General features: G+C 43.3%; 1 protein-coding gene across 1 annotated transcript in view; it reads right to left on the minus strand.

The window, feature by feature from the left end:
* The window catches only part of ME1 (malic enzyme 1), a 226,482-nt gene extending 214,718 nt beyond the window's left edge, over nucleotides 1–11,764 (minus strand). The window contains exon 1 of the mRNA XM_075923820.1: nucleotides 11,454–11,764. Coding sequence (XP_075779935.1) covers nucleotides 11,454–11,498 — 45 coding nt within the window. The 5' untranslated portion in view covers nucleotides 11,499–11,764. The remainder of the gene's footprint in view (nucleotides 1–11,453) is intronic.
* Nucleotides 11,765–12,751: the final 987 nt, after the last annotated feature.

A 12,751-nucleotide genomic window follows, 5' to 3' on the forward strand; every position in this document is an offset into this window, starting at 1 on the left:
TTGTAAGTAGAGGATGTGAAACTAAAAATGCTCTAAACCAAAAATACAGAATGAAAAGTGTCACATTCATTTCTACAATTTATTAATGTTAACATGAGCAAGTACGATACAATTACAGGAAAAGCTTTGTTATCTGGCATTTGAATATCCGGAAAGCTCGGGTAACCGGCAAGTCCACAGTGGGCCCAGGCACATTGCAGGCAGAGGCTGCTCTGGCTGGGCCTGAGGCCTCGCTGCAGCAAGTGGGGTGGCCTCTCCTGCCCCTCCAGGCTGCCCCCCCCCCCTTAATCAGCTAACAGGTTAAACATCACATTTAACCAGTTAACCATTTAAATGGGATTTACATCCCAGCTAGGAGGTGGGGACAGAGCAATAAACTATGTTAATCCAGCACATTCGATTAACCAGCAACTCCCATTTCCCATGCATGCTGAATAACAAAGCTGGTGCTGTAAATTATTCCAAATCGTACAGGCAAAGACTTATATCTGACTCAGAACTGCTCCCACTGAAAATCAGTCTACCGCTTCAGAAAACAAAATATGAGTGGACTTTGTCTTTCCTTCCAGAAATAGGTTCGTGATAATCTAGACCAAGAGTCAGCAACCTTTTCAAACCAAAGAACCAAACTACACCAAAATTCAGAACAAGTGGTCAACAAAGAGCCGTATAAGAATGCACATTTGCATGACTTTAAATATACAACTTAATATTATAGACAACTGACATAATGATTAATAATAGCATAAATGAAACACTGTACTCACAGACTTTATATAATGGAACTTCTGCTGCTGCTACATCTTTTCACACATTTCTTTGAAGTTTGTATCATAACTGGTCAAATCCAGCTTCATGCGCGCATTCAGGCTGTCTTCTGTCAATCTTATAGAAGGAGGCTGGGGATGCACGAGTCTAGGTAGGGGGTATACGAGGGGCAGGGGATTTGGGTGTATGATGGACTCAGGGCACGAAGTTGGGATGTGTGGGGGGGGCAGGAATGTTATGGCAGGGGACTGCGGATGTAGGAGTATGAGGGGCTCAGGGCACGTGGTTCAGGTGTATGACGGGCTCAGAGTTGGTGTGGGCAGGAGGTACAAGAGTGTTATGATGCTGTGGCCAAATGGAGGCTTGCTGGCCAAGCTTCATTTTTAAATACAGTAAAATATGTCCCACATAAAAGGTTTCAACATTGTCTTTATTCATGGCAGAAGTGGGGAACCTTTTTTGGGTCAGGACCCACTGACCCACAGAAAAAAAATCAGTCAGGGAGCACAGAAGTGAGAAGCAAAAAAAACCCCAAAACCTCCAAAAAAACCACAGTCCTCATTGATGTGGCCCCAACTGAAACACCTCATTCCCCTGGTGCTCCCCTCTAGTGGGGTGAGGGACAGGGAGGACTGAGGTTCAAGGCCTCAGGCCAGATTTACTCTTCTGGGTTTCCAGGGTTAGTGAATTTTCTGCCCCTCCTCCCCCCCCCAGGCTCTGGGGAGGGGCCAAAAATTAGGGGTTGAATGTGCAGGACAGTCCTGCCAGGGAATGGGATAGGGATGGGAAGGGGTGAAGGTGCAAGGTCTGGGTGGGAGGTAGGAGCAGGCTGGGGGCAGGCTGTCTGGCCAGGGGAGAGGGGAGGGCTAGGAGCAGGGTGTCTGGTGGGGGTGGGGGGATTAGTGAAAGGGTGAGATGCTGGGGTTTGGGCATGAGGGAGTGGGAGGGTTACCAGTTAACCAGAACAAGTAAGCATCTCCATTTAGGGAGATGCTTAGTAGTTAACCAATTAAGCTTTCATATCCCTAGTAGAAATACCAAAATCAAAATCCTGAATAATGCCTATGATATTCTGTATTTTTAACATCCTTTCCCTTGGACATCTAGCATTGCATGAGGCATTATTACATGCAGCCTGAAGACTCTCTTTCCTCCTCACATCAGAGAAGGAAATAAATACTCTTTATGGAATACATTTCATAATTTTGACAGAGGACTCTTTCCAACAAATTTTTAATACACTTTTTTCATTTTAAATTTTAACAGAGGAATCCCAAACTCAGATATATTATTCCAGTCCAAAATTCATTTCTGAAAGGTACATGCCCTCCCAGTTTTCCATAATTGCATTGTGAGAGTTCTGCTCAAATACAGTCCCAAGTTCAGTTCCCGGGGTAGTAGCATTCAGAACAAAGTCAAAATCGGTGTCCTCAAAAGCCAGTGCTTCTTTCTGTTCCTCAAACTCTGATCAGGCATTATACATATTAATACTTGACAAAAACAACTATATAGAGTACCAACAGATACTCAATTCCTGTTATGAAAATATACAGTTTTTGGCTACTAGGGGAAGAGAGTCATCTGCAATAAATCTGTCATTCTATACAAGATACTGCTGTTTACTACACTTGAAAAATATGCTGCTTAAGCATGTTGCCACTTCCAAGAATGTCATATTTATTAGATATCCACATTAAAGGAAAAAGCTGCTAGGATGCAGCTTCCTGCATTTGAAGATACAAATATAGCATGTAGATTGTAACATATCTTTCTAGTTTTACTGTGCAAACAATACCACAGTGGGTAAAATTAGAACCCTGAATTGAGGTGAACATTTTACTGTAGGAATAGCATTTTAGACAGCATTATGGAATACCAAACAGTGTAGTTAGATAGTATATGTCATTGGACCAATTTCTATTGGTGAAAGAGACAAGCTTTTTACACAGAACTTATCTTCACATCTCAATGAAGGAAAGTACATATTTTACTTGGAGCACATACAGTATTAGACTTCCACTGAATTTTAAAAGTTAGTTACATATTTCAGACAACCCATATGGTGACCTTCATTGGTACTGTTTCAAATTACAGTGCTTCCTTTATTTAACTGTGCCTACTATATTTCTACAGTGATCAAAATTTTCAAACCCAGGTGCCTAGAGTGCTCCTAAATCTGGACTTAAGCATCTAAATAAAGGCAATTTGATTTTCAGACTCTACTAGCCTGCGGCCAATTGAACCGAAGATCTAGGTATAGCTGGATTCCAGCTTCTTCAAGAAATTTCACTGACATTATGTTTAAAAATGCGGAATAATAGGTGATATGTACAACTACAGCGGGAGTGAGCAAGTGGTGCCACTAATGACTAAAATAACCAAAGAATCTTCCATTCCGTCTACAAACTTACGACAGACAGACCAACACAGACGAAACTCACACTAGACACATCAGTTCTAGCTAACAATCAATGTCAAACCTCAGGGAACATTAGAGACAATGGCAAACTATAAGCACACCAAGTTTAAACTAATATTTTCAACCTGGCACAATTTCGAACCAGGCTAGGACAAAGGACAGAAAGCACTTTTGCAGCACTGATGGATGATATCCTGCTGTCAATGGATGGTGGACAGGCATCCATTCTTATCCTTCAAGGCATCACTGTAGTATATCACACAGCTGGCCATGAGATACAGCCTCCTGAAAAGTGGCATAGATTCAAGGAACTGCACTAAAATGGAAAAACTTAAAACACAATGAATAGTCTAGCAGCACCTTAATGACTAACAATTTGTTGTATAGTATGCTGACAAGGTGGTTCCTGAGTTTCTTTGCGAAAGTGTGGCATAATCTCTGGCTGTAGTCTACCGGATATGTAGATTGTAGTGCAGTGTTTCTTAATCTGTGTTCCGCAGCACACCGGTGTGCCACAATGCAGTCGGAGGTGTGCCGCGGAGAACAATAGAATTCAAAATGGCCACCTGTAAAGGGACAAGCGACCTTTTTTATTCCTCAATAACTTTCCCCCCAACCCTTCCGCCTCCGTCCCTCCCTCCCCCTCCTCCCCATACACACACTTGTTTTTCTTTTTGCTCAACAAAAATTCCTTGGTGTTCTTCATAACAAAAAAAATTGTTTGGTGTTCCTCGGTCTTAAAAAGTTTAAGAAACACTGTTGTAATAGGGTTTTCACCCTCAGTCCCTTAGGGATGATGTTCATCTGTTTGCACTTGGATAGGAAGAGGCTATCTCTTTGGATATGTGTAAGTTTCTTTGGATATGTGTAAGTTTCTTTGTGTAGTTGATGGATTTCCACTCCATACAGCTGAATGCAGTGCCTTGCATGTTCAAAAGCTTCAGAGGGGTAGCCAAGTTAGTCTGGAACTGGAAAAACTTAAAAAACAACCAATAGTCTGTGCTGCTAGACTATTGGTTGTTTTTTAAGTTTTTCCAGTTACAGACTAACTCGGCTACCCCTCTGAAGCTTTTGCACTAAAATGGTTAAGCCTACCCTGCAGGAACACACCCTTTTAGCCAGGATGGGTAGGAATGGTGTCCTTAGCCTCTGTCTGGAAATGAATGACAGGAGAGGGATCATGTGATGATTACCTGTTCTGTTCACTCCTTCTGGGGCAACTGGCATTGGCCACTGTCGGCAGACAGGATACTGGACTAGATGGACCTTTGGTCTGACCCAGTATGGCCATTCTTATTCACTTCCATTACTGGACATATCATTTGTAGAGTTCCACAAAGAGAACCTGTCTCTTCAGCTTCTATTCAACATCACATGTAACTATTAGGTGAACTGGTATGAGGACAGGGACTTTTATGTCAGCACTGTACAGTTCCACTTCTCCTTCATCACATACAGTCACAGCACTACTAATAAAATATCCCAGTGATTAGACAAAATCATTGGATGATTATTAAGGGATGGAGAGAGAAAAACACTTGAGTTTTCAGCCACAGTACAGTCTCCTTTGATAGACACCACATACCCATGAGCACCAACTCCATGGGTGCTCTCCACCAGCAGCCAAGTTCCTGTCCTTTTGACTCTCCCTCTCCTTTTCAACTGCTAGTGGCCTCGCTGACCTACTCCCCCCTGCCCTCCCAGCATTTCTGGAGCTCTGCAAACAGCTGATCTGTGGCATTCAGTAAGCTCGGGGGAGGGGAGGCTGAGTGGGGATAGGGCACATTTGGGGAAGGAGGCAGAAGTAGGTGGGGAAAGTGACTTGGGAGAAAGGGCAGAATGGAGGGGACAGAGCAGGGATGGGGCTTGGAGGAAGGGGTGTTATGGGGACAGAGCAGGGGCGAGAAGTATAGGTTGGGGGCAGTGCCTTGGGGAAGTGGTGAAGCAGAGGCAGTGTCTGAGGCAAGTGGGGGGGGGGGGTCGAGCACACACACACACACACACACACACACACACACACACACACCAGCTAGAGGGGAAGTCAATGCCTGTGTATATACCGACAATCATTCAATTCAGGTTCTAGCTTTGGAATGCTTCTGGATTCTTCACTGATGAAGAATTCTCATGTAAGAGCATCTGGAAGCATCCATAGAAGCTTTCCACCATGTCTGGAGGCTAGGACCTGTCCTATTAGTGGCAGTCAATGACCCAGCCTCAATTACATACACCTTTGTTCACTCCCATCTGGGCAAAACAATGCAATGCACCTGGGCATGAAGCCATCAGCCATTGAGAAACTCTTCTTAGGGTGCATCTATACAGCAGGGCTTAACTTGAAATAAGCAACACAAATTGAACTACATCAATTGAGTAGCTTATTTCGAAATAGGGAAAATCTACACAGCCCGGCTACGTCTACACTGGCCCCTTTTCCGGAAGGGGCATGTAAATTTCACGAGTCGTCGTAGGGAAATCCGCGGGGGATTTAAATATCCCCCGCGGCATTTAAATAAAAATGTCTGCCGCTTGTTTCCGGCTTTTAAAAAAGCCGGAAAAGAGCGTCTAGACTGGCCCCGATCCTCCGGAAAAAGTGCCCTTTTCCGGAGGCTCTTATTCTTATTCTTTGAAGTAAGAATAAGAGCCTCCGGAAAAGGGCACTTTTCCGGAGGATCGGGGCCAGTCTAGACGCTCTTTTCCGGCTTTTTTAAAAGCCGGAAAAAAGCGGCGGACATTTTTATTTAAATGCCGCGGGGGATATTTAAATCTCCCGCGGATTTCCCTACGACGACTCGTGAAATTTACATGCCCCTTCCGGAAAAGGGGCCAGTGTAGACGTAGCCGCCTTCTTTCAAATTAGAGCACTCTTCCTCTAACTTCCCTTACTCCTTGTACAATGAGGGTTACAGGAGTTGGATTAAGTAGTCCTCCAGCTTGACAGTATTTCGACATTATTTCAAAACAACTGCCTGCTGTGTAGACACAGACTGTTATTTCAAAACAACAGTAGTTATTTCAAAATAATGTTGCTGTGTAGATGTACCCCTAATAGTGAATGCTGCAGGACGTCGCTCAGTAATACAAGCTACTGCAAGCACATTAAACTTGTCCACTACAGAAATCTAATGCAGAGGGTAAAGTGTTAATTCAAGCTCGACATCTCTAACTCCTACTCACTGCCTAGATCTATATCTAAAAGATGAATAATATAATACATAGACTGTACAAATTTTCTTCCCAACACCTGAGGTTTAGAGCAAACAAAGGTAGCACAATACTTGGGTTTGGCTGGAATGAAGACACCATCAGTAAACATTTAAAAGGTGAGTATTTAGAGAATTTGATCTACAGCCCCATCATTATTCTGAGTGGAAAAATCTTTGTACTTTAATCAAAGACTTGTCTTATTTTTCAAGTATTAATAAAACATTTTTTCAAATTAACTTAAATCTTTGACACTCAAGGAATCTCTTCTTGTTGATTAACTCAACGGATGTCCAAGTTTCGAGAATCATCTTTTGATCTCCCAGCAGCTACATCCAGCCTGTTTGGATCTGATGAACAGATTTATTGTTTTGTTTTCTTGTGAAGTGGAATTCTAAAATTGTGCTTACTCACTAGCTGTCAAACTCAAGAATATTTGAAGTTTTATGAACAGTATGAAGATTTTGAATACTTTCTTATCTTTGTCTTTTTATTTTCTTGACCATATATATCATAGGTGGGGGGGGAGGGGGGAAGAGGTATACATCCAAGATCTTCACATTATTGAGAAGATATCCATCTGCCAAGTTTAGTGGTTGAGTGAGTCTACACCAGAATATTACCATAGCTTACAGCATAGGTTACTCAGTAGATGAGGAATTTCTGCTCAAAATCCCTTTTCCTCAAAGTGAAATTCAAAAATTCAAAAGTTGTCTCAAGCTTGGATGAAATCCCTAACCACTGGGCTATGACTGATAAGGGAGTCCTCTTCTTCTTCCTTTCCCTTTCTCCCACCTGTTTTGTGTGGAGTTAGGCATGCTCTCAGCACAGTCACCAGACTGGGTCTCTCAAGCAAGACACACACTGTTCTGCCTATTTATCCCTCGTTTGTGGACCGCACCAGAACTTAGGAATCAAATAGGAGTCTGAATGCCTAGTGCAAGACTGAAGGGCATATGCACAGACATAGAAACACAGGCACAGGGAACTTTTACTGAGGAAATTTAGACACTGAGTTTAAATGCCTACAGCAGTGGTCACCAACCAGCAGATCTGGATCTACTGGTAGATCTTGAAGCCTCTGACAGGTGATCCTGACTGGTTTGGCCAGGAAACTATCAAGCGCTGACACTTCAGTCGTCCCTCCACCCACTGTCATGCTGTTCCTGCCCTCTGCCTTGGAGCTGTCCCTATGGAAGTCTCTTGCTTGCTGTGCAGAGTGTAGGAGGGAGAAAAGGGAGATCTCTGATGTGAGAATGTTCCTCCTCCCTCCCACTTCTGTACCTTATCTCTACACTGAAAGAAGGTGGAGGGAGCTTGGCAATGCAAATCTCTGTCACTCTCACACAGTGTGTGTTTCTCTGTCATTCTCACACACACTGCCCTTCACTTTCATCTCTCAACCCAACACATACGTGAGTTCCTGTTACGTCTTTTATTGCTTGCAAAGAGTTTTATCTTAGGCTTTTGACTGGTCTGTGCATTTCACAATTTTCATTTCTCTCTTATGCTTAAATTTAATTCTTTGAGGAGTGAGTTCTAAAATGCCTGACCTGTCACGGCTGCAGAGATTATCCCTATGGTAATTGCTGCTCCTGGTAGTGACAAGCATGTGCCTTCAGCCCCTGAGAAGGGCAGAGCATGGGGTCTCCACATGCTGTCCTTGCCTGCAGACACCACTCCTGCAGCTCCGTGATGGGGAACTGTGACCAGTAGAAGCTGTGGACTCAGTGCCATGGAGCCACTGTTGTACATGCCAGCTGCTTTCAGGAGAGGTGCAGGGTCAGGGCAGGAGTAAGCCTGCCTTAACTCCACTGCCCTACCACCCAGAAGCCATCTCAGTTAAACCGTGCCCAACCAGAGACTGCATCCTGAACCCATTCCAGCCCTGAACCTCCTCCTACACCCAACCTCCTGCCCCAAGCATGAGTCCCCCCCTGCACCCAAACTCCCTCCTAGAGTTTGCACCCTGACAGCCCCCAATCTCCCAGCTTGGGCTAAGCCTGGAGCTAAGCCTGAAGAAGGGACGGAGCAGAGGCAGTTTCTCAATGAAGGGGCAGGAAGGAAGGGCAAGGGTAGATCTTACATTGCACTTAAATTGAAAAAGTGAACTTGTGGCTAAAAAGGTTGGAGAGCACTGGCCTACAGGATTAGGTGACAGCCAACTAGGCCATATGCGGATCAGACCTGTGCTTAAGAGTATGTCTATACTCTGCATCTTTTTGCAACAAAGCTGTGTCAACATAGTCCTGTAGCTAAAAGTCAGTGTGTGTGACACTGCCTGTCCGCACTTTTGCCAACAAAATACTTCTATTCCTGATGATTGGCTTTCACTTTGTCAGCAGCAGAGCACTCCTGCCAACAAAATAGGATTCACACTAGCACTTCTTATGGCAATACTTATGTCAGTCAGGATGTGTGTGTCTGTGTGTTAAGGACTGGTGAATGACAAAAGTTTTGTTGATCAATTGCAAGTGTAGACATAGCTTAAATCTGAAACATAGACACCTAAAACGGGTTTAGATACTTAAGTTCTCTTTCCGGATCTGGGCCATGGTGACCAGAAACAATCTCTCCAATAACTAACTACAAATAATAATTCCATTTTTAAACTGATTATTAAAGAAAAATGTGTTTTGATAAATTTCCTTATTAGTTTTATTTAACTTAAATAAAGAACATTTTTAAAATGCTTTGTCTGTTTTAAGTCCAATTTCTATCCAAATGCAGCTTGACACAAATCGTAAGAAAAAATTCATCTAGCAAGAAAGTTATGACTTTTTAACAAAATCTAAAAAAGTAAGAATCTAGATGAATAGGAGGCAAGCTATAAAACAGTTTACATAAATGAGTATATTGTATTCTTCAGAGTCACAAAAAGAAGTATAAAATTACAATAAAGGATATATTTAGTTGCTAATAAACATGTTTTAATGGTTAACAACCAATTCATGTCAATACATTTTGGGAAAATAACAGAAAAGTACAAATGCAAAACAAGATTAAAATCAATTATTTAAATCAAAGATTTATTGCTTGCTGATATCAATCATGACTAAACACAGTGATCAATACACCATAAATAACTGATATGATATCTTAGTGAAAGTGCTGACACTAGTTAATTTCAGACCTCACAGAGATTTGCATAAAAAGTTCATGCATATGTTCCTTTGTACTTTAGAACCATTACAACTGAGGGTGGATTTTTTTTTTTAGAAGTTGAACACTATACCACTAATAATCACCTATAATATTCACATAGATTGTAGATTCCTATCCCACCGGAGTGTCTTTTTTCAGTTTTGCCTGCCCCAGTACTCAGGAAGCAGGTTATGGTGTTCTTGTCCAGACCCATGAATGGGATCTAAGAGATACTATCTCACTAACATAGAGACAGCAGATTTCAATTGGACAGAGGCAGCTCAATTAAAGTTTGTATTAATTGGGTTGATGCTGCCAGTGTCTCATAACATTTTACTACTAATTTGAAAATATTATTGCACACATGTAACACAAATCTTCATATGCAGTAAGGAGTTGCAGCCAGGAAACTCAACAAAAATCTTCCTGCCCAGCAATGAAAAGCTAAAAAGCGGTTCTTCATTCAGGATTGGGTGAAGTTGGGGAATAAAAAAGGTGTAGTGATATTTTACTTAAAAGTGGCTTCTACCAGAGGTTTTTTAGATTTCATACAAATTACAGCATTTGTAAAGCAAAGGGTTTGTCTTTCTTGGTTATTAATGAATGCTATTATTTTATTTCATTTGGGGAAAACTTTGAAATCCTTTACCATCACTCTTGGATTTATTTGTTTGTTTAATCACCTTTCATTTCAGCTGATCCCAAAATACCCCACTGAATCCTCTGTAGAGGTAGACTCACAACTGGAAATATGTGAAATCTATGTATCCAAGATAGATGAATACTCCTTTTTAGTGTTCATCCAGCTAGCATGGCTTTTTACTAATGTGTCAATGTATACAATGAAAACGAGGGGAAAATAGTTTATATCAATCTATTCCCATTTTGCCATATGACTAAATAACTTTATGCACTTTAATGCAACCCTACATTAAAAGTAATTGCAAAATGGAAATAAACAATACTCACAACTGGACAAAAGGATAAAACCACATTTAGTATTTTGAAACCCTAATCTAGACTTGATTCAAGAAGCTTAATTTATCACATCTACCTCAGACAGCAACTCTGACTTCTGATCCCTTTCTGTGTTTTGGCAACAACTGTACTGCTTGTTATGCCAATTGAGTACTTTTGTTTTGAATTGTGCAACTAGTAAGCATGTATAGAACAAATACATTCACAACAGGGAACCCAACAATGAGAAACAACATACTCAAATGAAAGTTAAATATCTTTTTCCTTGTTAGTTACCAAACACGTCAAAACATATTTGGGCATTTGCTATGGATAATCAAAGGGAACATTATGCAACTGAGATAGGTGGCAGGAGTGCTTACTCCCTCACTGACATCTCCTGAATCAAGAATAGGAGCAGAGCCGAGGTGCCAAGAAAATAAATATGTTGGAATAGAGAATGTGTATGGCAGTACAACAGTATTTCAACTTTCTACATCTACCTTTTTCAGCAACTGCTTCCCACCCTGTCCGCCAAAAATTTGCCTGTTCTGCTTGACGGTAATAATAGAACATAGCAAAAGGTTCATATGTGCTGAATGGGCAAACTGAGGCACTGGGGGGGTGACTCGCACAGGTTCATACCGGGAGAGGAGGCGCCGCGCAGCCTATATTTGGCCAGCAGTGGCGTTCTCTGAGGCAGGGGAGACGCTCCAGCTGATCTGTAGGAACGTGGAAATATCACACGCTGCTGCCAAGGGCTGAGACAAGCCAAGCCAAGCGCCGCCCCGCCGGTTCCAGACCCTGCGGCAGCGCGGAGCCCGCTCCCCGGTGGCTCTGGGGTGACAGGTGCCGGGGGGCCAGGGCGGGAGCTTCGCCCGCGGGCCGCGGACTGAAGAGCCGGGGAGGCGCCGATGGAGAGACGCCCCCCGGCTTAATCCTCCCTCCCCCGCCCCGTTACCTTGTTGAGGTGCGGGTTGCGGGTCACTTCGTAGCCCCTCTTCATGGCGAGCTCGGGTCCTGCGGCAGCCGAAGCGAGTGTCCGCCGGGATGGTGCCGCGGGGGCGGGGAGGAGGAAGCGCCTTGACACGCCGGGGTCAGCGGGGCACGAGCGCCGCTGAGTCAGGAGGAGCCGCTGGGAGACTGGAGCGGCGGGGGCGGGGCCGCGAGCGCCCGGAGCCTTGAGCCGCGCGACTGCGCCGACGGGAGGCAGGCCGCTGGGGACCTTCCCTCCCTGGCGGGTGCTAGTTCTAAGGGGGCTTGGGTGCAGGAGGCGAGAGGAAGGAGGGGGGTGTTTGGGTCACGTGTTGGGGAGAGGGGGCTGGACCCTCGGGAGGGCCTGGCCACGGGAGAGGGCGGGTGGAGGAATTAGGGGAGGGGGAATGAGAGGTACGTGCTGAAGAGGTGGGATGTGGAGATGTGCTAGGGTTTGGGGAACGTGGAGACTAGAGGAACAAGGGAAAAGGCAAGCTACAGGGAGGTGTGCCCTCCTACCATCCTACAAGATCATAGTGTGCCAGCTGTCATTCTTTAGATACTCTGGCCTACTTCTGAAATATTATTTGGGAGGCTTGAACGTGTAAATCTAATCTTTGAAGCTGTAAATCTAAGCTTTGTTCGCTGGTATGTATTATATCAAATTACTGACACTTTCATGTCACATTATGAAAGTGTGTCATTTGTAGGTAAATCAAATGCTTTCATTTTTTATTTTTCATCCCAGGCTTGAACTCGCTTTTCAAACAGAAGTTAGTCAATTATTTTAACATAATTATTTGGCATTTGTTACATAATTCAATTCTATCAACTCCCTTTTTTTCTGAAGGCCTATCCAAATTTATCCCTCTTGCATGCCAATTGAAAATCAATAGTCAAAGTTTCATGAAGTGTCTTATGTTGTGCTATTTGTGTCCCTTGAATCAGCATATAATAAAAACCACCACTTGTTCATTGTTTTTAATGAGCGGATCTTATCCTCAGACAATATGGCCATATCCTGAAGTCAAATCCAGGTAGGCCCTCCATCGAGCTCTTCATGGGTATAGGTCTTTGCCTGCACTGATTGAATTGCAAGAGTGGGGCCTATATTATTAAAATCTGACCATCATCATATATAATGACAATGACAAACTTCTTGCTGATGGGCCACTGTAACAGGTGACTGAATAGTGCAGTAGAGTTGATAAGGTCCAAGATTCTTATCTACAAATGCTGGTAGTATAGTTTTATTGATACAAGCACCTCTACTCCAGGTGTCCC

The sequence above is a fragment of the Pelodiscus sinensis genome, chromosome 3 (assembly GCF_049634645.1).
Source record: "Pelodiscus sinensis isolate JC-2024 chromosome 3, ASM4963464v1, whole genome shotgun sequence".
Classification (NCBI taxonomy): Eukaryota; Metazoa; Chordata; order Testudines; family Trionychidae; genus Pelodiscus; species Pelodiscus sinensis.